Here is a 25,740-nt window from a genome sequence, read left to right as displayed (position 1 = left end):
TCACAGATTGTTGCTGAGGTGCACCCGCTCCCTACCATAGAGGAGCTTCAGTCTCGACTCCTCGGATCAGTCTATAGCAAGATAGACCTTCGGTCAGCTTACCATCAACTTGAGCTTCACTCCGACAGCCGTGATGTAACCGCTTTCATCACCCACGAGGGCCTCATGCGCTTCAAGCGTGTCCCTTTCGGACTCGTCTCAGCTGGCAGTGCCTTCCAGCACCTGTTGGATGACCTGCTGCACGGTATTCCAGGATGCGGACATTATCTGGACGACATCCTCGTCTCCGGATCCAGTCAGGCTGAGCACGACCAGCGTCTCCAGGCGGTGCTCGACCGTCTCCGAGCAGCACGCGTCACAGTCAACCACGCCAAGTCGTCCTTCAGCCAGAAGGAAGTCGACTTCTGCGGACACCGGATGTCTGCAACAGGAGTGACGCCGACTGCCTCGACAGTGCAGGCCGTCACGGAGGCCCCGCGCCCAGAGTCTCTGAAGGATCTCCGCAGTTTCCTGGGACTCACCGGCTGGTTCAGTCGCTTCATCAGCGGCTATGCCGAGGTGGTTCGACCCATGGCTAGCCTGCTGAAGAAGGACACACCCTTCGAGTGGACTCCATCCGTCGAACGGAGTTTTCAGCGCATCAAGCAGCCGGTGGCCGGCCAGCCGGTGCTGAAGCCGTTCCAGCCCGAGCTGCCGACCATCGTGACGTCAGACGCCTCGGACCGTGGCGCGGGCGCCGTCCTCTCCCAGATACAGGAAGACGGCTTCGAGCATCCTGTCGCCTTCTGGTCCCGCAGCTTCACCGACACGGAGCGCCGCTACTCCGTCTCCGAGCGCGAGGCGCTCAGCGCCGTCCAGGCCGTGGAGAGGTGGAAGGTGTACCTGTGGGGGAGGAACTTCACTCTCCGCACCGACCACTCCGCTCTCACCACGCTGCTCTCTCCCAAGTTCTCGGGTAGAGCGGGAGCGCGCGTCGCGCGCTGGCAGGCGCGGCTCCTCCCGTACGCCTACGACGTGGTGTACGTCCCGGGACACCGCATCCCAGCGGCCGACGCGCTGTCCCGGCTTCCCCTGCCGGACACCGGACCAGCAGAGGAGGATGATGAAGTCATCGCCCTGGTGACCGACGATGCAGCCGACGTGATCTCCGAAGATGACGTCAGAGAAGCGTCCCTGTTGGACGACACGCTGGAGCGGCTGCGGTCCGTCATCGCTGCCGGCTGGCCGGACTCGGCACGGAACTGCCCGCCCGACCTGCGGCCGTTCTTCCACGTCCGACACGAACTGCACGTGCGCCGTGACGCCGTGGTCATCCGTGGAGCGGACAGAGTGGTCGTGCCGGCCGCACTGACCGACCGGTACCTGCAGCTGGCTCACCGCGCTCACGACGGCATCGTCAGGATGAAACAGCTTCTCCGAAGTCTGTGCTGGTGGCCTGGAGTCGACCGTGCCGTGACAGAGGTCGTCAAGGCGTGCGACCTGTGCCAGCAGAGCGACAAAGTGCTGTCACAGAAGGTTCGACCTGCGCCGCTGCAGCCAGTCCCGCTTCCCACAAGGCCGTGGTCGAAGCTGGGTGTAGATATCGTGGGACCTATCGCCGGAGTTCCCCAGTCTGCACGCTATGCAGTCACCCTCACGGACTACTACAGCAAGTGGGTGGAGGTGGGACTCTGTGCGAAAGTCGAGACAAGCGACATCATCAGGATTCTGTCTGTGATCTGGGCCCGCGAAGGATATCCTGAGGAGATTGCAACGGACAACGGGCCCCAGTTCATCAGCCGCGACTTCGAGACTTATCTACAGCAGAGGAAGATCAAGCACCTGAAGTCGTCTGTGTACTGGCCGAGGGGCAACGCCGCCGTGGAACGATTCAACCGATCGTTCAAGTCCTGGGTCCAGGCGGCCGCGCAGCAGAGCCAAGTTCCGTTCCAGGCCTACCTGCAGGGCCGACTGGCGCGCTACCGTGCCACGCCGCACTGCACCACCGGTGTATCGCCGTCTGAGCTGCTACACGGCAGGAAGATGAGGCTGGACCTGCCGGTGTTCGACGACTACTGCGTCACCTCTGATGTGGCACGACGGGTCGTCAAGCAGCAGCGCCGCAACCGTCGCCACTACGACAGCCGGCACCGGGCGCGGCCGACCGAGATCGCTGTGGGCGACACGGTCTGCGTCCGCCAGCCCGGTCACGTCCAGAAGAAGGGCGCCAAGTTCAGCAAGCCGCTCCGCGTCGTCAGCCGTCACGGACCCGCTACGTTCGGTCTCTCCGACGGTTCGCGTTGGAACGTGGCTCACCTGGCCAGGAGGGAGATCGGCGCCGCCCCGTCGACGCCGACTCTGCCGGTCAGCACTGAAGCTGTTCCTGCGCCGCCGCCGCCGCCGTCTCCGCCGCCTGTGGTCGCGGCGGCCCCGGCCTCGTCCGTGTCGTCTCCAGCGGCTCCTGTGTCTTCACCGCCGGCCGGTGCGGCCGCACCTCGCGATCCGCTGGCCGGCGTACCGACCGCGACCGCCTGCGCGCCGGCGCCGCCGGTCGGTGCGGCCCCGGGCCCGCTACCGAGCGAGCTACCGAGCGCGACCGAGATCGTGGCGTCCCCGTGTCCGCCGGCGCCACCTGTACTAGCGCCACCGATCGACCCGGTTAACCGAGTGGACCCTCGGGTCAGTGATCGTGGACTACCTGCCTCTAACCGCAGTGACCGCGAACTTACCGCGTCGTCGCGAGGCCGTCGTAGGTTTAAGCCGACTCGCTTGGACCTGTGATTGTGTTCTCCAGCTGAACTCGTGTGTGATTGTTCTCCAGCTGAACTCGTGTGTGATTGTTATCCAGCTGAACTCGTGGAGTGACAGCTGAACTCGTGGAGTTTAAGTTTAAGTGCGGGGGGATGTAGTGTTTCCCGATTAGAATTAAGCGTTTCGTTTGTACCGAGTACTATCGCCAGTGGGTACTTGTTTCTCTATTACGTGCTCCTCTATTGGCCGCCATACTGGCAATGCTGAGCGAGAATACAGTTTAGTGACGAGTGGTGGCGCGGCGTGTGGGACCTGGCGGTGCGGCTGAAGCGAGAGGAAACGCTATAATCAACATTTCATGTGTCATGAGACCTTAGAAACCCAGGACCTCAACATTTCATATGCGGTGAAACAATGGAAACCCAGGGGTCAGGACCTCAAAATTTAGGTATGCTGCAAGACCCTGCAGAATGCAGACCTTCAGTCCCAGTTTTATTATTTGTCATGGGATCTTAGGAGAACGGTCTGGACCTACACCATCATTTTGCTGAGGGACCTCAAGAATCCTGGAAGCTGGACCATGAGGTTTATGTTGCACATGGGCCACTAAGGACCCTGCACTAGGTTTTGTCTGTAAGCACTTCAATAAATATCTATGGTTGAGCGACCAGCTGCAAGGGGCTAAGATAGATACATGAAGAGAAAACGAACCACACTGTGTAGACATATATAGAGCCAAATCGTTGTCATGGCTGTGAGGCAGAACTGGAACAAGAGACCTGGTAGCTTTTTACATTATCAATGTTATGGATTATGAAACTGTCAAACAGTGGACAGTGGTGGTTTGGAAAGTTCTGTTCTAATCTCACCTCACATATTTTCTGGGTTGTGATATGCCGGGCTTGAAGCTATTTGGAAGCTACCCACTCTAGTAAGTGTCAAACTTATTTGTTTTGCAATTCATCAAATCACCATTGAGCAATGAGCAATATAAGCAATGATTCCATGACAGTTCAACTTTTTCGTTTAGCAGGTTTTCGTCGAACAATTTTTCGTCTGCAGATTTTCGTCCTCAGACTTTCGTGACTTCGTCTATGCATTTTTTCGTCTGTGCATATTTAAGTCGGCGCATTTTTTCATAAGGACATTTTCCGCCTCATCCAGACGAAAAAATGCCGGACAGAAAAATACTCAGACGAAAAATGCACCAAATCAATTCGTACGGACGAAAAAATGCAAGACGAAAAAGTCAGACGAAAATCTGCCGACGAATAACCGTCTGACGAAAAATTGTCACATGGAATTTTGTTCAGAGCCTTCAATCTAATGTGAATGAACAGTAAGTAAGGTTTGCGCTCGCTGATACTCTAATTCTATTGGCTTAGTCGATCAGTTTTTCTGTGAGCGCTCGCGCAAACAAGACTTGAACATATTTGAGATTTTATCCTAGGTGTTATGTAACAAAATGTGCAGAAAATCGAAAGCATATACCTATCCAATTCAACTTTTACGTTTTTATGAAGCCTGTAAGTTTTATTTCTGGTTTTTTTGATATTGCCTGAAAGAATACTTGAATGTCTGTCTTCAATGACTGTAAGGTGCTATCCTACATTCCTACTGATCAGGTAAGATTGAATTGAAAGGTACCTACATGACAATACAAATTGCAAGGCCTACCTATTACCTACCTATATTTTTATGAATTTGTCAGGTTAAAGAAGGAGAGATTGATATTATGATTCATTTTTAACTTGTGTTGAAGCTCCCCCTACCTATGTTGGTTAATGATAAAACCACCACAGTCCACAGGTTTGCATAGGTTCTGCCCCTTTCAATGTTGCTGGGCATCCGTTGGCAGAATATTTAGAAATAAGTCTGCTCATCCAGAATGTTAGTTTGTTTAAGTTCTTGTTGTGGGACCCTGAATATTTTGGATCCTGAGATGTATTCTTGCCGTGGGACCTTGAGGGCTGTGGACCCTGAACTCTGAAGTGTGTACCTACTTGTCATGGGACCTTGGGGACTGTGGATCCTGAAATTCACACTTGTCGTAGGACCCCAGGGACTGTGGATCCTGCAATGCATTCTTGTCGTGGGACCTTGGGGACTGTGGACCCTGCAATGTATACTTGCCATGGGACCTTGGAAACCTTGGATTCTAGAAATTGAATTTGCCGTGGGACCTTGGAAACCTTGGATTCTAGAAATTAAATTTGCCGTGGGACCTTGGAAACCTTGGATTCTAGAAATTGAATTTGCTGTGGGACCTTGGAAACCTTCGATTCTAGAAATTGAATTTGCCGTGGGACCTTGGAAACCTTGGATTCTAGAAATTGAATTTGCCGTGGGACCTTGGAAACCTTGGATTCTAAAAATTGAATTTGCCGTGGGACCTTGAGGATCCTGGATCTTGATTTTTGGTCCCGGCACAAGTCTGTTCCAAACTCAAGCGAACTCGCCGAAGCTTCGCCATTCAATGCGCAGGATCTGTACAATTGAGTTTGAGAGCCTCTGGGTTGGCTCGGCGCGCCTGCGCCGCGCCGTTGGTCCGGCCAAGTACGCGAGTGACGTCATGCTATAAGCGTCATCCCCCGACCAAAGTCACCAATCAGAGCCCTAGAATCGACTTGTAGTTCCACACTTAGGTAACTCGCGGCCGGTCGGGACTGGCCACAGCGACCGTCCACCGCACGCAGCCGTGACGTCAGAACCGCCTACCCATCCCCTACCCCCACACGGTCGTCAAGTTAGATGTAAGTGAATCCTAATCTATAATCTAAGATTCGGAATCAGGTGAGCCCCTACGATTTGGACCAAACTTGGTCAGTGGATAGTACGTAACGTCCTGATTACGATGCACCCAAAATCTAAGCTCGGCCCGCCATATTTACGAAGTTACGGATGTTTGAATTTCAAGGTCATTCGGGAGAGCCCCTACGATTTCCGTCAAAATTTGTGTACGGACACTCTAGATGCTCCTCATTACGAATATCACAAAATTTAAGCTCGGCCCGCCATATTTACGAAGTTACGGAGGTTTGAATTTCAAGGTCATTTGGGTGAGCCCCTACGATTTCCGTCAAAATTTGTGTACGGACACTCCAGACGCTCCTCATTACGAATATCGCAAAATTTAAGCTCGGCCCGCCATATTTACGAAGTTACGGAGTCACAAAGTTACGGAATTTCAAGGTCATTCGGAGAGCCCCTCCGATTTTCGTCAAAATTTGTATGCGGACACATTACATGCTGCTCATTACGAATATCATAAAAGCTAAGCTCGGCCCGCACTATTTCAAAAGTTACTGACAGACTTGTGCCGGGACCAAAAATCAAGATCCAGGATCCTCAAGGTCCCACGGCAAATTCAATTTTTAGAATCCAAGGTTTCCAAGGTCCCACGGCAAATTCAATTTCTAGAATCCAAGGTTTCCAAGGTCCCACGGCAAATTCAATTTCTAGAATCGAAGGTTTCCAAGGTCCCACAGCAAATTCAATTTCTAGAATCCAAGGTTTCCAAGGTCCCACGGCAAATTTAATTTCTAGAATCCAAGGTTTCCAAGGTCCCACGGCAAATTCAATTTCTAGAATCCAAGGTTTCCAAGGTCCCATGGCAAGTATACGTTGCAGGGTCCACAGTCCCCAAGGTCCCACGACAAGAATGCATTGCAGGATCCACAGTCCCTGGGGTCCTACGACAAGTGTGAATTTCAGGATCCACAGTCCCCAAGGTCCCATGACAAGTAGGTACACACTTCAGAGTTCAGGGTCCACAGCCCTCAAGGTCCCACGGCAAGAATACATCTCAGGATCCAAAATATTCAGGGTCCCACAACAAGAACTTAAACAAACTAACATTCTGGATGAGCAGACTTATTTCTAAATATTCTGCCAACGGATGCCCAGCAACATTGAAAGGGGCAGAACCTATGCAAACCTGTGGACTGTGGTGGTTTTATCATTAACCAACATAGGTAGGGGGAGCTTCAACACAAGTTAAAAATGAATCATAATATCAATCTCTCCTTCTTTAACCTGACAAATTCATAAAAATATAGGTAGGTAATAGGTAGGCCTTGCAATTTGTATTGTCATGTAGGTACCTTTCAATTCAATCTTACCTGATCAGTAGGAATGTAGGATAGCACCTTACAGTCATTGAAGACAGACATTCAAGTATTCTTTCAGGCAATATCAAAAAAAACCAGAAATAAAACTTACAGGCTTCATAAAAACGTAAAAGTTGAATTGGATAGGTATATGCTTTCGATTTTCTGCACATTTTGTTACATAACACCTAGGATAAAATCTCAAATATGTTCAAGTCTTGTTTGCGCGAGCGCTCACAGAAAAACTGATCGACTAAGCCAATAGAATTAGAGTATCAGCGAGCGCAAACCTTACTTACTGTTCATTCACATTAGATTGAAGGCTCTGAACAAAATTCCATGTGACAATTTTTCGTCAGACGGTTATTCGTCGGCAGATTTTCGTCTGACTTTTTCGTCTTGCATTTTTTCGTCCGTACGAATTGATTTGGTGCATTTTTCGTCTGAGTATTTTTCTGTCCGGCATTTTTTCGTCTGGATGAGGCGGAAAATGTCCTTATGAAAAAATGCGCCGACTTAAATATGCACAGACGAAAAAATGCATAGACGAAGTCACGAAAGTCTGAGGACGAAAATCTGCAGACGAAAAATTGTTCGACGAAAACCTGCTAAACGAAAAAGTTGAACTGTCATGGAATCATTGCTTATATTGCTCATTGCTCAATGGTGATTTGATGAATTGCAAAACAAATAAGTTTGACACTTACTAGAGTGGGTAGCTTCCAAATAGCTTCAAGCCCGGCATATCACAACCCAGAAAATATGTGAGGTGAGATTAGAACAGAACTTTCCAAACCACCACTGTCCACTGTTTGACAGTTTCATAATCCATAACATTGATAATGTAAAAAGCTACCAGGTCTCTTGTTCCAGTTCTGCCTCACAGCCATGACAACGATTTGGCTCTATATATGTCTACACAGTGTGGTTCGTTTTCTCTTCATGTATCTATCTTAGCCCCTTGCAGCTGGTCGCTCAACCATAGATATTTATTGAAGTGCTTACAGACAAAACCTAGTGCAGGGTCCTTAGTGGCCCATGTGCAACATAAACCTCATGGTCCAGCTTCCAGGATTCTTGAGGTCCCTCAGCAAAATGATGGTGTAGGTCCAGACCGTTCTCCTAAGATCCCATGACAAATAATAAAACTGGGACTGAAGGTCTGCATTCTGCAGGGTCTTGCAGCATACCTAAATTTTGAGGTCCTGACCCCTGGGTTTCCATTGTTTCACCGCATATGAAATGTTGAGGTCCTGGGTTTCTAAGGTCTCATGACACATGAAATGTTGATGTCCTGGGATTCCAAGGTCTCGCGGCATATGCAAATGTTGAGGTCCTGGGATTCCAAGGTCTCGCGGCATATGCAAATGTTGAGGTCCTGGGATTCCAAGGTCTCACGACATATGCAAATGTTGAGGTCCTGGGATTCCAAGGTCTCGCGGCATATGGATGTTTTAAGGTCCTGGGTTTCCAAGGTCTCGCGACAAAAATGACAATGCAAGGTCCAGGATCCTTCAAGGTCCCAGACCTTGGACTCTGCGAACCCTGGATCTCGGATCTTTTTGGGACCTTGGCACAAGTCTGGACTTACTGACGTTTGAAACTCACTGAAATTCAAACATCTCTAACTTTTGAAATAGTGCGGGCCGAGCTTAGCTTTTATGATATTCGTAATGAGGAGCATGTAATGTGTCCGCATACAAATTTTGACGAAAATCGGAGGGGCTCTCCGAATGACCTTGAAATTCCGTAACTTTGTGACTCCGTAACTTCGTAAATATGGCGGGCCGAGCCATAGGCGGCGGAACGATTTGAGACAAGGGGGGGCACCATTGCTCAAGGAGTTAAACCTAGGGTACCCCCAAATCCAGTTTTCTCATCGGATTTAGGCCACTTATTTTTCGTCACAGCCCTGACACGATGATTTTTTTATTTTTTTTTTTACTAAACGAAAATGGCAGTTCACCCCCGTATGCAGGGGTGTACCTAATTTTATATCTCTTTGTGGGGGCATATGCACCCACAATCCTGAATTATGCCCCCACAATGATGAAAAAGCACCCACAAGTCTTTTACAAGGCTGCAAGCGTCCTTTCGAGAGCACGGTGCCCTTCGCATGCTCTAACGGCGTCCTCCTGACCGTCTCGCGTTCATGGATAGCGTTTTTAATCACTCGGCGCCCTTCTGGGAGAATGGCGCACTTTTGACAGCACCGCGCCATTCTCATGGTCTAACGGCGCCCTCCTGACCGTCTCGCGTCCTTAGGTCTCTGTTCACCGTGCATCCCTCGACTATTCGGCGCCCTTCTGGCCTCTCAAGTCTCAGCGCCCCTGAACCACATATAGCGTTTTCAATCACTCGGCACCCTTTTACGAGAATGGCGCCCTTTTCATGATCTCAAGGCGACCTCGTAACCATCTGGCGCCCCCACGTCCCCACCAACGTAGCACTACTGACTGTGCGGCGCCCTTCTGGCCTCTTAGCGCCCCTAGACCACATAGCGTTTTCAATCACGCGGCGCCCTCCTAAGAGAATGGCGCCTTTTTCATCGTCTCACGGCGCCCTCGTAAGTCGTAACCGTCTGGCGCCTCCACATTTGGTGCCCCTCCTACTGGATGGCGCCTCTCTACATATTTTTTACGTCCTTCCGGTCAGTTTCCACTTTTAAGCGTGTATTTGCTTAGTCAGACACGTCACTTGAAGCGCCATTCGGCTAGCAATGTTATCAAATTCGGTGTTAATTTAGGCTCCCACATAAAGAATATCTATCGCGCCCCAAAACGGCCTGGCGCCGGGCGCCCCTACAGCTGGGCACCCACAATCATTTTAGGAAAATTACACCCCTGCCCGTATGTGTGGTTAACTTTAAGCTGATCCTCAAGTACCTATGTGTTTGTCTCTTCCTTATTGTCGTTTGATAAATTCCATTTATCCTACATGTATAATTCCCAAGAAGCCATCGCAGTACTAATCAGTGGCGAATCCCAGGGTGGAGGTCACATGGGTCATGACTTAGGGCCTGGGGTCACCACATGCCTGCCAGGAGCACCACAGGCCTGACAGCCGACAGGGGCACCACAGGCCCGCCAGGGGTGCCAAAGGCCTAGCAGGGGCACCACGGGCCTGTCAGTGGCACCACAGGCCTGTCAGGAGCACCATCGGCCTAGCAAAAGCACTACAGGTCTTCCAGGGGCACCACAGACCTGCCAGGGGCACCAGAGGCCTGTCAGGGACACTATCGGCTTCGCAGGGGAACCACCGGCTTCGCAAGGGCACCATGGGCCTGTCAAGGGCACCACAAGCCTGTCGTTGGCAATTTAGGATTGTCAGAGGCACCACAAACCTGTCAAGGGCACCTGCGTTCTAACAGGGGCACCACAAACCTGCCAAGGCCCAGAGACACCACAGGCCTAGCAAGGACACCACAGGCCTGTCAGGGGCACCACGGGCCTGTCAGAGCCCATGGGCACCTAAGTCATGTCAGGGCCCACCGTAGGCTTGTCAGGGGGCAGGGTAGGTAGGTACCACAGTCTTTCCAGGGGCACCAGCGGCTTAGCAGGGGCACCAGTCATCACATGACTAACCAAAAATAAAGAAAAAAAAACTGAAAATAGGGCACCACCAAAATTAAGTGGCCGAAATCCGTTGAGGTTTTAATTTTGGGCATAGGTAGGGGCACCACTTCGATTCATGAACCTCCCCTTAGAGTTTTCCCGAATCCGCCCCTGGTACTAATACATCAAATTTAAGGGGGGGCACCTTGCTATTGGTGCCCCCCTTGCAGAATTCAAGGGGGGGGGGGGCACGGTGCCCCGGTGCCCCCCCCTTTCCGCCGCCTATGGGCCGAGCTTAAATTTTGCGATATTCGTAATGAGGAGCGTCTGGAGTGTCCGCACACAAATTTTGACGGAAATCGTAGGGGCTCACCCAAATGACCTTGAAATTCAAACCTCCGTAACTTCGTAAATATGGCGGGCCGAGCTTAAATTTTGTGATATTCGTAATGAGGAGCATCTAGAGTGTCCGTACACAAATTTTGACGGAAATCGTAGGGGCTCTCCCGAATGACCTTGAAATTCAAACATCCGTAACTTCGTAAATATGGCGGGCCGAGCTTAGATTTTGGGTGCATCGTAATCAGGACGTTACGTACTATCCACTGACCAATTTTGGTCCAAATCGTAGGGGCTCACCTGATTCCGAATCTTAGATTATAGATTAGGATTCACTTACATCTAACTTGACGACCGTTACCCCCACGCCTGCTGGACGTACCGCACACAGCGCACGCAGCAGTGTGCGGTGCCCGTGAACACCCCTCTGGTTCTGACGTTCGTATAATTGCATGCAGATTGATATCAATCTCGTACATGCAGATTCCGGACAATTTCAAATCGGCTCAAAATGGGCATATAGACCAAACAGGATACGCTGATCACGAATCCGAAGTCCGTTCCGCGGCACATATGAAACTTTTCCCGGAATTTCCGAATTCCGAATCTGCATGCGGATTCCGGACAATTTCAAATCGGCTCAAAATGGGCATATAGACCAAACAGGATACGCTGATCACGAATCCGAAGTCCGTTCCGCGGCACATATGAAACTTTTCCCGGAATTTCCGAATTCCGAATCTGCATGCAGATTCCGGACAATTTCAAATCGGCTCAAAATGGGCATATAGACCAAACAGGATACGCTGATCACGAATCCGAAGTCCGTTCCGCGGCACATATGAAACTTTTCCCGGAATTTCCAAATTCCGAATCTGCATGCAGATTCCGGACAATTTCAAATCGGCTCAAAATGGGCATATAGACCAAACAGGATACGCTGATCACGAATCCGAAGTCCGTTCCGCGGCACATATGAAACTTTTCCCGGAATTTCCGAATTCCGAATCTGCATGCAGATTCCGGACAATTTCAAATCGGCTCAAAATGGGCATATAGACCAAACAGGATACGCTGATCACGAATCCGAAGTCCGTTCCGCGGCACATATGAAACTTTTCCCGGAATTTCCGAATTCTGAATCTGCATGCGGATTCCGGACAATTTCAAATCGGCTCAAAATGGGCATATAGACCAAACAGGATACGCTGATCACGAATCCGAAGTCCGTTCCGCGGCACATATGAAACTTTTCCCGGAATTTCCGAATTCCGAATCTGCATGCAGATTCCGGACAATTTCAAATCGGCTCAAAATGGGCATATAGACCAAACAGGATACGCTGATCACGAATCCGAAGTCCGTTCCGCGGCACATATGAAACTTTTCGGATTCGGGATTCGAAAATTCCGGGAAAAGTTTCATATGTGCCGCGGAACGGACTTCGGATTCGTGATCAGCGTATCCTGTTTGGTCTATATGCCCATTTTGAGCCGATTTGAAATTGTCCGGAATCTGCATGCAGATTCGGGATTCGGAAATTCCGGGAAAAGTTTCATATGTGCCGCGGAACGGACTTCGGATTCGTAATCAGCGTATCCTGTTTGGTCTATATGCCCATTTTGAGCCGATTTGAAATTGTCCGGAATCCGCATGCAGATTCGGGATTCGGAAATTGCGGGAAAAGTTTCATATGTGCCGCGGAACGGACTTCGGATTCGTGATCAGCGTATCCTGTTTGGTCTATATGCCCATTTTGAGCCGATTTGAAATTGTCCGGAATCTGCATGCAGATTCGGAATTCGGAAATTCCGGGAAAAGTTTCACATGTGCCGCGGAACGGATTTCGGATTCGTGATCAGCGTATCCTGTTTGGTCTATATGCCCATTTTGAGCCGATTTGAAATTGTCCGGAATCTGCATGCAGATTCGGAATTCGGAAATTCCGGGAAAAGTTTCATATGTGCCGCGGAACGGACTTCGGATTCGTGATCAGCGTATCCTGTTTGGTCTATATGCCCATTTTGAGCCGATTTGAAATTGTCCGGAATCCGCATGCAGATTCGGAATTCGGAAATTCCGGGAAAAGTTTCATATGTGCCGCGGAACGGACTTCGGATTCGTGATCAGCGTATCCTGTTTGGTCTATATGCCCATTTTGAGCCGATTTGAAATTGTCCGGAATCCGCATGCAGATTCAGAATTCGGAAATTCCGGGAAAAGTTTCATATGTGCCGCGGAACGGACTTCGGATTCGTGATCAGCGTATCCTGTTTGGTCTATATGCCCATTTTGAGCCGATTTGAAATTGTCCGGAATCTGCATGCAGATTCGGAATTCGGAAATTCCGGGAAAAGTTTCATATGTGCCGCGGAACGGACTTCGGATTCGTGATCAGCGTATCCTGTTTGGTCTATATGCCCATTTTGAGCCGATTTGAAATTGTCCGGAATCCGCATGCAGATTCAGAATTCGGAAATTCCGGGAAAAGTTTCATATGTGCCGCGGAACGGACTTCGGATTCGTGATCAGCGTATCCTGTTTGGTCTATATGCCCATTTTGAGCCGATTTGAAATTGTCCGGAATCTGCATGCAGATTCGGAATTCGGAAATTCCGGGAAAAGTTTCATATGTGCCGCGGAACGGACTTCGGATTCGTGATCAGCGTATCCTGTTTGGTCTATATGCCCATTTTGAGCCGATTTGAAATTGTCCGGAATCCGCATGCAGATTCAGAATTCGGAAATTCCGGGAAAAGTTTCATATGTGCCGCGGAACGGACTTCGGATTCGTGATCAGCGTATCCTGTTTGGTCTATATGCCCATTTTGAGCCGATTTGAAATTGTCCGGAATCTGCATGCAGATTCGGAATTCGGAAATTCCGGGAAAAGTTTCATATGTGCCGCGGAACGGACTTCGGATTCGTGATCAGCGTATCCTGTTTGGTCTATATGCCCATTTTGAGCCGATTTGAAATTGTCCGGAATCCGCATGCAGATTCAGAATTCGGAAATTCCGGGAAAAGTTTCATATGTGCCGCGGAACGGACTTCGGATTCGTGATCAGCGTATCCTGTTTGGTCTATATGCCCATTTTGAGCCGATTTGAAATTGTCCGGAATCTGCATGCAGATTCGGAATTCGGAAATTCCGGGAAAAGTTTCATATTGCCGCGGAACGGACTTCGGATTCGTGATCAGCGTATCCTGTTTGGTCTATATGCCCATTTTGAGCCGATTTGAAATTGTCCGGAATCCGCATGCAGATTCAGAATTCGGAAATTCCGGGAAAAGTTTCATATGTGCCGCGGAACGGACTTCGGATTCGTGATCAGCGTATCCTGTTTGGTCTATATGCCCATTTTGAGCCGATTTGAAATTGTCCGGAATCTGCATGCAGATTCGGAATTCGGAAATTCCGGGAAAAGTTTCATATGTGCCGCGGAACGGACTTCGGATTCGTGATCAGCGTATCCTGTTTGGTCTATATGCCCATTTTGAGCCGATTTGAAATTGTCCGGAATCCGCATGCAGATTCAGAATTCGGAAATTCCGGGAAAAGTTTCATATGTGCCGCGGAACGGACTTCGGATTCGTGATCAGCGTATCCTGTTTGGTCTATATGCCCATTTTGAGCCGATTTGAAATTGTCCGGAATCTGCATGTACGAGATTGATATCAATCTGCATGCAATTATACGAACGTCTGGTTCTGATTGGCTTACAATTTTTGTAATAGATATTAGAACACAGCTTAAGAATGATGACGAATGCGGCGCAACGGCGAACCACAGCCATCGTCCAATAATTCAATAGCTTATATATGTAGGGCGAGTATGGTTTATATACTGCTTACCAGTTTGGGGCGGAGCTGCCGACAAAGAACTTAAACGACTGCAAAAAATGATTAACTTTGCGGCTCGTTTGGTGACCGGTTCGAAGCGCCGTGATCACGGGCCTGTTCCAGCGCCTCCAGAAGAAATTCTTGACTGGAGGCTCTACCAGAGGTTTTACTGGAGGCGCTGGAACGCAATCTGGAGATTTCTGGAGATTGGCGTCATAGATACCAAAAGAATGACGATTGTTCTCTCTTGAAACGCAAAATTTGTTTTCAATTTTAGTTAAAAAGATAAATAAAGTTATAGCAATGTAATTTTCTTTACATTCAAGTTGTAAAATAATCAGTCAAATGTCCTTTGTTTACATTCGTGATTGTCACATGTGCACCATAATTGTAGACCAGAGCCTCCAGAGAAATTTGGACCTCTCAACTCTCTGGAGGCTACTGGAGGTTTCTGGAGCTTTGGCGAGAGCTTTCTGGAGCTTTCTGGAGGCGCTGGAACGCTCTCTGGAGGATTCTAGAGCTTTCTGGAGCTTTCTGGAGGTTTCTGGAGGCGCTGGAACAGGCCCCACATCACACCAGTTCTTAAGTCGCTCCACTGGTCACGGATTGGCGAGCTGGTGGAGGAGCGTGATCGACTGAAGGTGCACCGCGCAATCTGCGATCCCCATGCACCAATCGTGGTACAAGACATGTTCAAACGTCGATGTGATGTGGCGACTCGTGACACGCGCCTGACAGATACAGCGCAGGTGCACCTACCGAAAGTGCGGCTTATTGCCACTCAAAAACACTTCATGTACAGGGCTGGCTCGGCATGGAACCGGCTGCCCCGAGAGATCCAAGGCATGTCCAGCATATTTGCTTTTAAGCGGGCGATCAGGCCACCACGAAATGTGTAGTTTGATGCTGAAGTGGTCTAAAGTGTTGCCTTGGTCCTGTTTTTTCTTTTTCTCCTCTTTAGTGAACTCGAACGCGGCTCCAGGAAAGCGCATGTGCATTGTGCATAGTGGTTCCCTGATCATGTGCCATCCTGAAACAACTATGCCTGCATGGAAGGATGTGCAACAAATAAATAAATAAATAAAACGGCCAGAAAAAAAAAATAAATAAATATAGCCTTGGCGAGTACCTAAATTCAACCTAAATTCAACCTAAATTGAAGTGAGCCGGTGGAAGACTCGGATAGACTCGGGAGACTCTCCGACCCCAGCTGCGTCTCGGTCTATGGGGAAAGGTCAGTCTTCTAAGCAGGGGGATCTTGTTATTGTTTCAGTTTCCAACTTTTTTTCCTGGAGCATTCTACCTGGTTTATATAGCCTCGGGTCAACCCAAGGCAAAGGGGCTAGCCGCAGGGCTGCGGAGTCGATGGATTTTAGGGTGACTCCGACTCCGGGTTCAAAAATAGACTCCGACTCCGACTCCGGACGGTTCTATTAAAATCCATACCATGAATCATGATATTGAAGTTCATACCTAAAAGAATAGAGACGTTTTAATCTTGCCTGAAACGATCCCTTGTGCGTTCCAAGGCTTTGCGTTGCAAACATGCATTAGAAATGGCATGCAGGATTAAAAAGCACGTTCTTGGGAATTCACCGTCTTCTGCTTCTCTTGCTGAAAATGTTCGTTCAAAACATCAAAAGGGCCTTTTTTCGACATTAGCACAGTATCGTCAATCAAATACCTAGCCCTAGGTGCAGTGCATGACATTGAGCCACGCAGCATTAACTCCTACTCCGGAGTCAGAGTTGGTAATATTTTGGTGACTCAAACTCCGACTCAGGGCAGAACTGTAGACTCCGACTGACTCCAACTCTGACTCTGACTCTGCAGCCCTGGTCAGCCAGGTTGAGGTAGGTAGGCACTATAATAGAGGTGTCAATTTCAGAAAACGTATGTTCAAAGTCCGTCCAATGTCCAATGCTTACGTCGACTGTCCGTCCAAAAATGTCCAAGCCAGTCATTTGTCCAAAGAGGTCCGACACCTAGGCAATAGTTTACACTCAACACTGTTATTTAAGTTGCTTTTCATATACCGTTACCAGCTCAAAAGTGGTAATCATATTGAAAGCTGCGCTTTCTAATAGCCAATCAATGTTAAACACGATTACTTTTTAAAAATGTTGAGGTGTAGCAAGTGATTGTCCAAAGTTGTCCAAAGCCTGCTGCCATTGTCCAACCAAATTCCGAATTGGACATTGGACAAAATCGGAATTCTGAAGATTCAAGTTCCGATTGACACCACTAGTAGGCACTGGTCACTCGTATGATAGCTGTGGAGGCTGGGGGATCAGGACTAAGACTTAGTAGTTAGTAACCGTCCCAGCCTAAACCAACCAGACCAAAAATCCATGACAGACTGTACTGAACAACACCTAGAGGCACAATTGACAATTTATCATTACAAAATGCAGATTTTGTACTTTTGGTGTGAAAACTGTAATAAAAGGTCAGTTGTTCTTTGACCAACCGGCCCATTGTGTCTGCCTTAAATCATTTTCTTGGACAATAATGCACCAGCAAAGCAGTTCATCACAGTTTCATGCTGGAGCCTGCACTGCTCCTGACTCCAAAGTCTGCACCACACTGCTGCAAATCAGCACCACACCACACCACTGCTGAACAAGGGCAAAACATATTATGTCCTGGTGACCTCTGGCATGAGGTAATGGCCTCTGACCCAATGTAATTGTTTTTGCCTTTTCACGGGAGACCAGCTGACTGAGTGCCTTCGCACTGGCAAGAACTCTTCAAGAATACCATATTTTGCAGTCTGGCTCTTATGGGTCACATTTGCCCATGTATAGGACAGGAAGGGTCTTGCTCCCCCTCCAGTACAAAGAAGTACCTACCTAGTTTGTTCAGTATTACCACAGCTGTTGATCAATGAAGCTAACATAATCTATTAACTGCCTAATCCCATTATCCTATCCAGCCAAAACTAAGAATCATTCCATTCTTACAGCCCTGGTACAGAAAAGCAAAGTAGCATAACCCATCCTATCACCTGTGATGTCAGTGACTATATTCAGTGAATTGCATCAGTGTTCCATTTTTCAGAATTTTGGGTGGGAAGTCTAACCTGGATAGGGAAAATATTTTCATCCCAAAAATCGGAAAACTGACATTATTTCACCTTTGAAGAAAGTTTCGTGCATTCAATCAGTCAGTCCTGACCCCCCCCCCCCCCCGCAAAGTTATTCATAACACTGCACTTGATGAGCCTAGTCCTCACTGCTAGTTTGCTAGATATTATATAGATACCTATTAGAGATAGCTATAGATATTATAGTGGTTTGCATGATCCAAGGGCTTTTTGGTCATTATTTTTACCTGGTAGTATAGTATGTGTTGAACTGGGAGATCTGGAGCAGGAGGTAGCTCTTGAAAAACAAAAAACAAAAAACTTTTGTTTAGTTTCTTTTCATCTGATCCATTCAGAAGGGCACAATTTTCTGTACCTAAATGATTGAAGTTTTCATTTTTTAACACGCGCACCGACAGGGGGGCGGATATCCGCCCCCCTGAGGTTTTTCGCGAATAGCGGGAACGCCGCGAAATTTGGTAAGACTGTTCTCTCATCAATTTTACACATGGTGTGCAAGTTTGAACCTCCTAACTTTTAACCCTCGCCCTTGCAGGGCATTTTTCATAACACGGCTTGACAGGGGGGGGGGGGTCGCATCGACCCCCCTCGCGGTTGGCTCCTATGGCACCTAGAAACACCAAATTTGGTAGGTAGGTGGGCCCCCTGGAGTTCTCGCCCCTGTGCAAATTTGGTTGCTCTAGGTCAATATTTAGGGGTTTTTTGGGGGGTATAAATGTAAAAATTTCGCTAAAAACAGGTCAAACGTGTTTTCTGGCCTGGTGACCTGACTCAAGGTCACCCGGACCTGAAATTTTCAGGCCATATGTAAAAAGGTTGCCTCATAGGCTGTGCCAAATTTGGCAGCGCTGCGCGCCGCCGTTTTCACGCTATCTTCGAAAAACCTTAGGGGGGGGGGTCGCATCGACCCCCCTGCCAGGGCGAGGGTTAAGGTCAGGTCACCAGGTCACTTTGAATGACCCAACCTCAAGTCACTTTTTTGCAACTTTGTCACCATGCCAGAGCTACAGTAGATGTCGGAGGCCTTTGTAAGTCGCAGGATGTTATGAGGTCATTAGTCAGGTCACACGTCGGTGCGCGTGTTAATATAAGTAATGACAATCTTTCAAATGATGGTTGTTTTTATCTCTTATTCATTTCTTTGCTTGATAGATGATGGACGAACTGCATGAGTTCCACTCTCATGAGGAGGAGCTCAAAATTGGCCATGGGTCTGGTGAAAGCAGAGTGGTGCACGACTACATGTGGCGAGTGCTGAATCTAAACATGATGCTTGGAGGCTGTGAGCAAGGGATCAGTCCGCCAGCGGCCGCGCCCCACTTGCAGCACTTACAGCAGTGGATGGCAGAGCTACCCATCAGCCATATGCCAGCAGCGGGCGCCGTTCTGCAGCGTGGCGCCCCATCGACGCCGCCGACGGCCAGCGCTCACTGCGACGCCGGCCAGTACGCGGCACCGGCGGACACCCTGCAGCAGGGTGGGGAGCGCCGTCCGCCCCAGCACGTGTCTGCGATGTCGAGGTCACTGTCGACCGACCCGTGCGCCGCCACCGGCGCCGAGCTCTCGCGTCAGTCGCACGGCTCGCCGTCGTCGATGCCGGCCCCACCTCCTCCCAGTCCGTACGTCGGCACCGAATACGGTCTGCAGGCACCGCCGCCGGTGTCGGGGCTGTACCCTAGCCTGCCACAGCCAGTGCACCAGCAGACGTCGCCGCCGGTGGGCCTGGAGCGCGGCCGCGAGTCGTTCCACGACCGCCCGACGGTGCCAGCTGCTCTGCCGTCGCTGGCTGGCGGCGGCACCGGACCCGTGACGTCCACGTACCACGGCGCATTCGCCGTCTCCGCCAATCCTGCGTCGTTCCCCGCCGCCCCTGATGAGCCGCAAAAGAAGCAGCGCGGTCGGAAGAAAGGTCAGACAAAGAGCTCGGGCGCCTGGGTCGCTCACAAGGTGCTCGGACGGCCTGTAGGCACCACGCGCGCCAACGGCTACAAGGTGGGCTCGCGCGGCGGCCGCCGTAAGGGAACCACGCGCGCCAATGGCTACAAGGTCAGTGGCGGCCGACCCAAGGGGACCACGGCGGCGAACGGGTACAAGGTGAGCCCGGGCCGACCGCGCGGTACCACCGCCGCCAACGGCTACAGAGTGGGCCAGGGCCGGCCCCGCGCGGTCAAGGCGGACCCTCCGCCGCCCGATGGGACCTTGCAGGTCGACGGCAGCAGGGACTATCAGCCGCCACCGCCGCCTTCCACCCACCAACAGGCCGCCGACAAGAAAGCCACACAGTCCATGGGCTACCAGATCGACCAAGGTACGTTTCTTTGATACATTTTTTTATTTCATTTTTGTTACCTATTATATTTTTGTTTGTCACCCTACTGCATGTTATGGGTGATGCCATGGCACAGGAAGGTATTTCGTGTCGCTTTCGTGAAGTGATACTCATAAAGTCATAAGCTTAAACTACCGCTTTAAGAAAAGTTTGAAAATCTCATTTTTAGTTTAGCTTTTCCCTAGAATCATATGTCATGTTTGTTCAGACATTATGTTTTAAGTCTTGATGTCATTCAGCTTGGGCCTGTTCGATGACTACACGGTTTACGGCTACTTGATTATCAGGGCGATATCGTCGGAAAATTCATTGAAGAGATCTGACTAGCCAGTATCTATACCTGTCATTAAACCAGCTCAGCATCTCAGCGGAAAAACGAGCATGCTGCTGAGGTGGCCAAAATCCGGATCGTACCGCTTCGGCGTTTGCTATTTAACTTCCGATAGAGATTTTCGATTGGGTTTCGGTAGAGTTTCGGTAAAGCTATCCGGCTGGGCAGTGGGCGGGCTGGTAGTACGGGCTGTGGTCCGCAAGTTGGTGGACTCCTAGTACGGACAGTCCGGCAGTGAGCGGGCTGCTATTCCGCTCTCAGGTACTCAGGCGTCCTGCCTTGGGAATGGGGGTGGGGGTTTGTTCCTGCCCAGGCAGTAGGTAGCGGCAGCAGACGGCGCACTGCCGACTGTTGAATGAACGGGCGGCAGTGCGCGGCCGCGCGGCTCAGGCCGGTCGATGGCTCTGTGCCGACTGTGCTGTAGGACGGATGGCGCGGCACGCTCCGACTACCAGTGTACCCCAGATGGGATCAATAGCGACCTCTCCGGGACAGAAATATCACGGCGCGGCTGCACGGCAGTTTCCATCGCCCCGCAGCGCGGTGCGGCAGAGTCGGGTTTCACAAAAACATGGTCTGCTTAGTTCAGCGGCTGCCTCAAGTAACACTGACTAAGGGACTAGGCTAGGGATCACTTTACATGTAATCCCGCCACACAGCAATTTTGTAAGATGTCTGTGATTGAGATGGCGTCCTTGGTTGATGCTGCCTGGCTGACAGATGAAGCTGATCTACAGGGTGTTTCACTAAAAATGTCAAAAAGTAGAAGGCCAAAGTGCACACAACAAAAATGTATTGTCATAACAATTGGACATCATTGTACTCACAGTCGTGGGACATTTACATATATGCGGTGGCATACGGTGGTCCATCACCCCTACTCCACGTGGCCGCCCCTTCTTTCGACGCACACTTTTGCGCGGTCACGGAGATGTCTCACCGCCCGTTTCGCGTCTTCGGCATCCAGACCGTCTGCAAAGTCTTGGACCGCCTGCTTTAACTCTTGCAGCGATGTGATCTTGTTCTTACTGAGCTCTGCAAGAGCGACCGACCAAAACCAATAGTCGAGAGGTGACAGGTCGGGACTTCGTGCTGGCCAGGGGCGGTTTGTGAGGCGGCTGATGACTCGGTTCGGGAACTTTTCGCTCAGCCAGTTCCTGGTGGCCACGGTCGTGTGAACACTTGCTCCATCCTGTTGAAACCAGTAGCCCCTTCTTGTGGCCTGATGCCGAACAGCGGTCCACATCACGTTCTCCAGCATGTTGAGGTAGGTCTTGCCGTTGACGGAGGTGTTGGAGTCAAACCAATGCAGCAGCACCCGTCCATCAATGACCGCGGCCCAGCACATCACCTTGAGCCCTCCTTGCTCGTTGCATTCCACTGCAACATCAGGATTCGATGGCGCCCAATAACGCTCATTCTGTTTGTTCGGTTTCTGTCGAAGAACAAACCACTTTTCATCACTCCAGATGACGCGTTCTTCAAACTCCGGAGGCTGCTGAAGAAGCCACTGACAGAACGCGGCCCGATCCGCCTTGTGCGCGTCGGAGAGAGGGACCACAGTGCGCGACCTGTAAGGAAACCATCCCAGCTTTTTTCTCAAGATGCGCCATATTGTTGTTTTTGAGAGCTGTAAGGCCTTAGCTATCTCTGAAGTCGAGATTTGTATCTTATTGTCTTGATAGGGTTTCAAGAAATCTCTTACTTTTCCGACCAGTTCCGCTGAAATCGGAGGTCGGCCCCGTTTCTTGAGACTCGTGGGAGTGTCTGAATGAACATTCTGGAACGTCTGGATGACCCGTTTAAAACTGTTGAAACTTGGAATGGAGCGAGGTGAGAGATTATAATGTTTCCTGTAAAGTCTGCGTACCGCCTGGATCTTTCCGGTCGCGCCAAATTTGAGAATGATCCAACCCTCCTGTTGTGGTGTGAAGGGGCTTCTTTTGCTCTTCATGAATAAAAATGATGGGTGTCTTTCGTCCCTTCTCCTACGCAGCCAGAGTGTCAAGTGCAACTAATCTGTGTCAAAATACAAATGTCCAAGCATTTGGAACCAAAGCACGTGCAAAAAAATGTGCTTTGCATTTTTTTAGCACCTTTTATAATGAAGTACTTTTTGACATTTTTAGTGAAACACCCTGTACATAGGTGAAGTGCTTGGAATTGGAGCGTGCTCAGTGCTCTCATGCCTTACACCCTATAATGTAATATACCTACTCGTAACTCGTTATATGCGCACGCACATTCACAATTTATGGAAGAACATAATAAAACCTTTGACTTCATAAGGTCAGACTGCGAGGGCAGGTCATTGTCGGAACAGCAGTGGCGCACTGAACACGACTAGCTATGTCCAAGATTGTCCATGTCCAATGTCCAATGTGGATTGGACCGAGCAGTTACGTCGAAACATTGATGAATTAGCTGCGGTGGGTCCACACTCCACAGTCACACGAGATGTGTTAGGTACGATGTCTTCGTCTTGAGTTATTCACAGGGCCTCGAATTTACCGTGACGTTAGTCCTTTTCATGACATTTTTCTGTTTTTGATATCCTACTTTGACTGTTTTGATTGGTCAACATAAGATAACGTTAGGCACAGTTTGCTGTACTTTTTTAGAGTTACTTATCGAGGAAGGCAGTGTTCAGCCGATTCGCCCGGACTTTGTCCATGAGTCGCTATGTGTAGTTGACGTGTGTGCGTGCCCCACTCTTTCGACAGTGGCTCCTGTGACGATCGAGGTGACGCCGGATCTGCCCGGCGGCGGCTCCCCGGGCTGGAGCCCGTCACGGCCGGACGTCACGCCTCCGGCCCCCTACCAACCGCCGCTCGCCACGATCGGCGGCCGCCAGCCGACCGTCTCAGCACAGACCGTCTCGCCCCAGCTGAGTGTCGCCGCGTCGTCCACTGCGTGTGTCGAGGTGGGAAGCGCCGGCGGCGCCGTCTACCGGCCGCCGCCGGCTCTCGCCGCGCCGCCGGGGGTGCAGGTGTCGCGGGGTGGCGCGCCGGCCGATCCCGGATACCCGCAGCTTCCCGCCGCCCACCGGGACGGCAGGCGGCCAGCGGGGCTCCCGCAACTCGAGCTGCCGACCGACCCGGTCCACAGGTCGCACTCTGTCGCTCGACTGCCCGCCTACCTGTCGCCCCCGGCCGGCCACGGCCTGCCATTTCCCCCACCGTTCACTGGGTACTCTCAGTTTCCGGCGCCGGTGTCGCAGGCTGGTCGCTGCCGGCCTCCGGTGCCGGCCGGGGGTCTGGGTATCGCGTCTACCGGCGTCGCTCCAGGGTCAGTTTCCACCTCGGGAATGGGTATGCTCACGACAGGCTGCCGGCCGTACAGCGATGTTACATACAGTTTGGCGGCTTTCAGCGCCGCCCGACCGGTGTATGCCCCGCTTGGGGCGCCAGACATCAAAGAGGAGGCGCCGGACGCCATACCGTGTGGCGGCGGCGGTCGGTACGTCGCCGGCTCGCCGTCCCACCCGATGGCGGTCGGCGTGACCCCGCGCGGCTACGGAACCCTCTGAGGGCCGGCGCTGGGGACCGAATCGAGCCACCAGTCCCGCCGGTCGCTCTCGGCAGTACCGATCGCCAGCCGTCCGCATCGCTCCGGAACCGGCCGTCGCCGCGGTGAAAGAGCGCGCGTGTTACCGACAAGTGTTCTCGCACCGCACACGCACCCGGTCCGGAACGGAGGACGCGGCGAATTAGTCCGGTCTGCCGAGAGCAGGGCGGGGTCCACCAGCACTCCCATAGCACGGCCACGTGACCGTTGCGCCCGCTGTCGCCCGTAGATTCCTCTCCTGAAGGTCTGACCCGTATCCTGAAAAGGTTTTCCCTGGGCGGGTGCGCCGATTGTAAAGCGGCCAGTACGTTCCCGCTGCTGCCTGCGGCTCAGGTTGACGCTCTGGTTTTGGAGCGCCGGCAGCCGCCTCCAGAGGTGTACTGGTTGATGTTTGTATGAACGCTTCCGCCCGACAATCGCTGTCCCGGTGGCCGCCTGTCGGAGACGCCCGCCTGACGTGGAAACTATCTGACAGTGAGCGGTTACTCACTGAGACTGACTGCGGGAATGAAAACAAAAGGGGTGCATTACGGCAGCCTTCAGTCTCGAAGGTGTGAAATTCTGCTGGATATTGTGAATGACATTGTCTCAGGTGCAGCCGTGGTCCCTGCTCGGACGCCGCTGCCAGAGAGGACTGATCGGGGGTGTGCAATCAATGGGACGTTCGGTCACGAATACTCTATATTTGTCGATATACTTGCGTGTTGTTTTAATGTTTGCCTGGATAAGTACTGAAAGGTCTGCCATCCGGTGCAGTGAACGTTGGCTGTTAAGTGTTAATGTCGCAGTTGGGCCTGCTCAATCGTTTAATATGTGTGGATGTTTTTATTGGAAATGCTTCACATTTACCACTTAGATAATTAAAGATTGTTAATGTGTCAGAGCTATGTATGGCAACCACCTAAATGTGATAGCGGGAACGCCATGCTCACATGGTAGGCAATAGGCAATAGACATGGCCCAGTCCTCACGGCACGGATGGGACTGTATTTATCATTTGATAGTTGCTGATATTTTTAGCATTTGCATTCACATACTTGCATTCATACTAGTTTTTGTTTTGGGAAGAGGTGAAACTAAATGGGCAATATCAAAATTGAAGAAGGGGAATTGAGTTTGATGCGACTTATGTCAAAAGGTTGGCAAGGAACTACCTGATTCCGCAGAGTCACGCTTCTCAATATGACGTGACTATATTTCTGATCTTTCGCCCAGTCCCGCATTTGAATATTCTGCCCTGCTGGGTGGCATTTAAACATTCCATCTTATTCACTCGGCTCCTAGGACGCTTAGCGAGAAGCGGCAAACGGCGTTGTAAAGGTCATCAGAGCATATTGAAGGACTGCTTATTCCTGCCTTATAACTCGCGCCCCGCTGAATTCAGTCGGAAGGCGCTCCGCTTTGGGGGAAGGAGGGGGGGGGGGGTCAGATTCGGCCCCCTGTCTAACTTCCGAACGGATGGTCGTTGAAAGACTGGGTACACGACATACAAAATTTGTCAACAGGGTCGATTTTTTAGCATATTTTTTATGCTCAAAAAGGTCAAAGAACCGGTCAAGGTCAATTCAAAGTTACCTGTAGCTACGTTAAGTAATTGTATTGCAACATAGACGACAGATTACAGTCACAGATCTTTCACAAAAAAACTGACTCATTTTATTTCTAAATTTTCTGCGAACGGTTGCTTATAAGTTGCTTATAAGTGTGTATATTTAGTTCACATCGCTTGTCTGCTGCAGATGCTACAGCGCATGTTCTACAAGACATCCATTTAGGGCGACACGAAGTTCAGCCTGCCACTGGAGGTGCTCCACTGCCATCCGGCACGTGTC

General features: G+C 50.6%; 2 protein-coding genes across 3 annotated transcripts in view; one reads left to right on the top strand and one right to left on the bottom strand.

Moving 5' to 3' along the window:
- LOC122365567 (heparan sulfate glucosamine 3-O-sulfotransferase 5-like) overlaps window positions 1–14,611 on the bottom strand; it is a 29,651-nt gene extending 15,040 nt beyond the window's left edge. The window contains exon 1 of one of the 2 annotated variants that reach the window (XM_043336886.1): window positions 14,588–14,611. Coding sequence is in view for 1 of the 2 variants with exons in the window: in XM_043336881.1 (XP_043192816.1) it covers window positions 3,703–3,705 (3 nt within the window). In the remaining variant the exon portion in view is untranslated. Of the gene's footprint in view, window positions 1–3,702; window positions 3,850–14,587 lie in introns of those variants that run through there. The other variant, XM_043336881.1, reaches the window with a different exon arrangement.
- Window positions 14,612–15,686: 1,075 nt separating this feature from the next.
- LOC122365574 (nascent polypeptide-associated complex subunit alpha, muscle-specific form-like) lies at window positions 15,687–23,870 on the top strand. The gene is made up of 3 exons (XM_043336905.1): window positions 15,687–15,809; window positions 18,834–19,989; window positions 23,065–23,870. The coding sequence occupies exons 2-3, from the start codon at window positions 18,834–18,836 to the stop codon at window positions 23,868–23,870; spliced, it is 1,962 nt and encodes a 653-aa protein (XP_043192840.1). The 5' UTR covers window positions 15,687–15,809.
- The last annotated feature ends 1,870 nt before the right edge of the window (window positions 23,871–25,740 follow it).

This window comes from Amphibalanus amphitrite, unplaced genomic scaffold (assembly GCF_019059575.1).
Source record: "Amphibalanus amphitrite isolate SeventyFive unplaced genomic scaffold, NRLGWU_Aamphi_draft 000749F_arrow, whole genome shotgun sequence".
Taxonomy (NCBI): domain Eukaryota; kingdom Metazoa; phylum Arthropoda; class Thecostraca; order Balanomorpha; family Balanidae; genus Amphibalanus; species Amphibalanus amphitrite.
This window is presented reverse-complemented; position numbering and strand designations above follow the sequence as displayed.

What these genes read in the sequence shown, in the direction of transcription:
- LOC122365574 (XM_043336905.1), top strand. Translation starts at nt 18,834, where the DNA reads ATGATGGACGAACTGCATGAGTTCCACTCTCATGAGGAGGAGCTCAAA. An exon ending in GGGCTACCAGATCGACCAAG is followed by an intron (nt 19,990 to 23,064) that starts GTACGTTTCTTT and finishes CTCTTTCGACAG; the next exon opens with TGGCTCCTGTGACGATCGAG.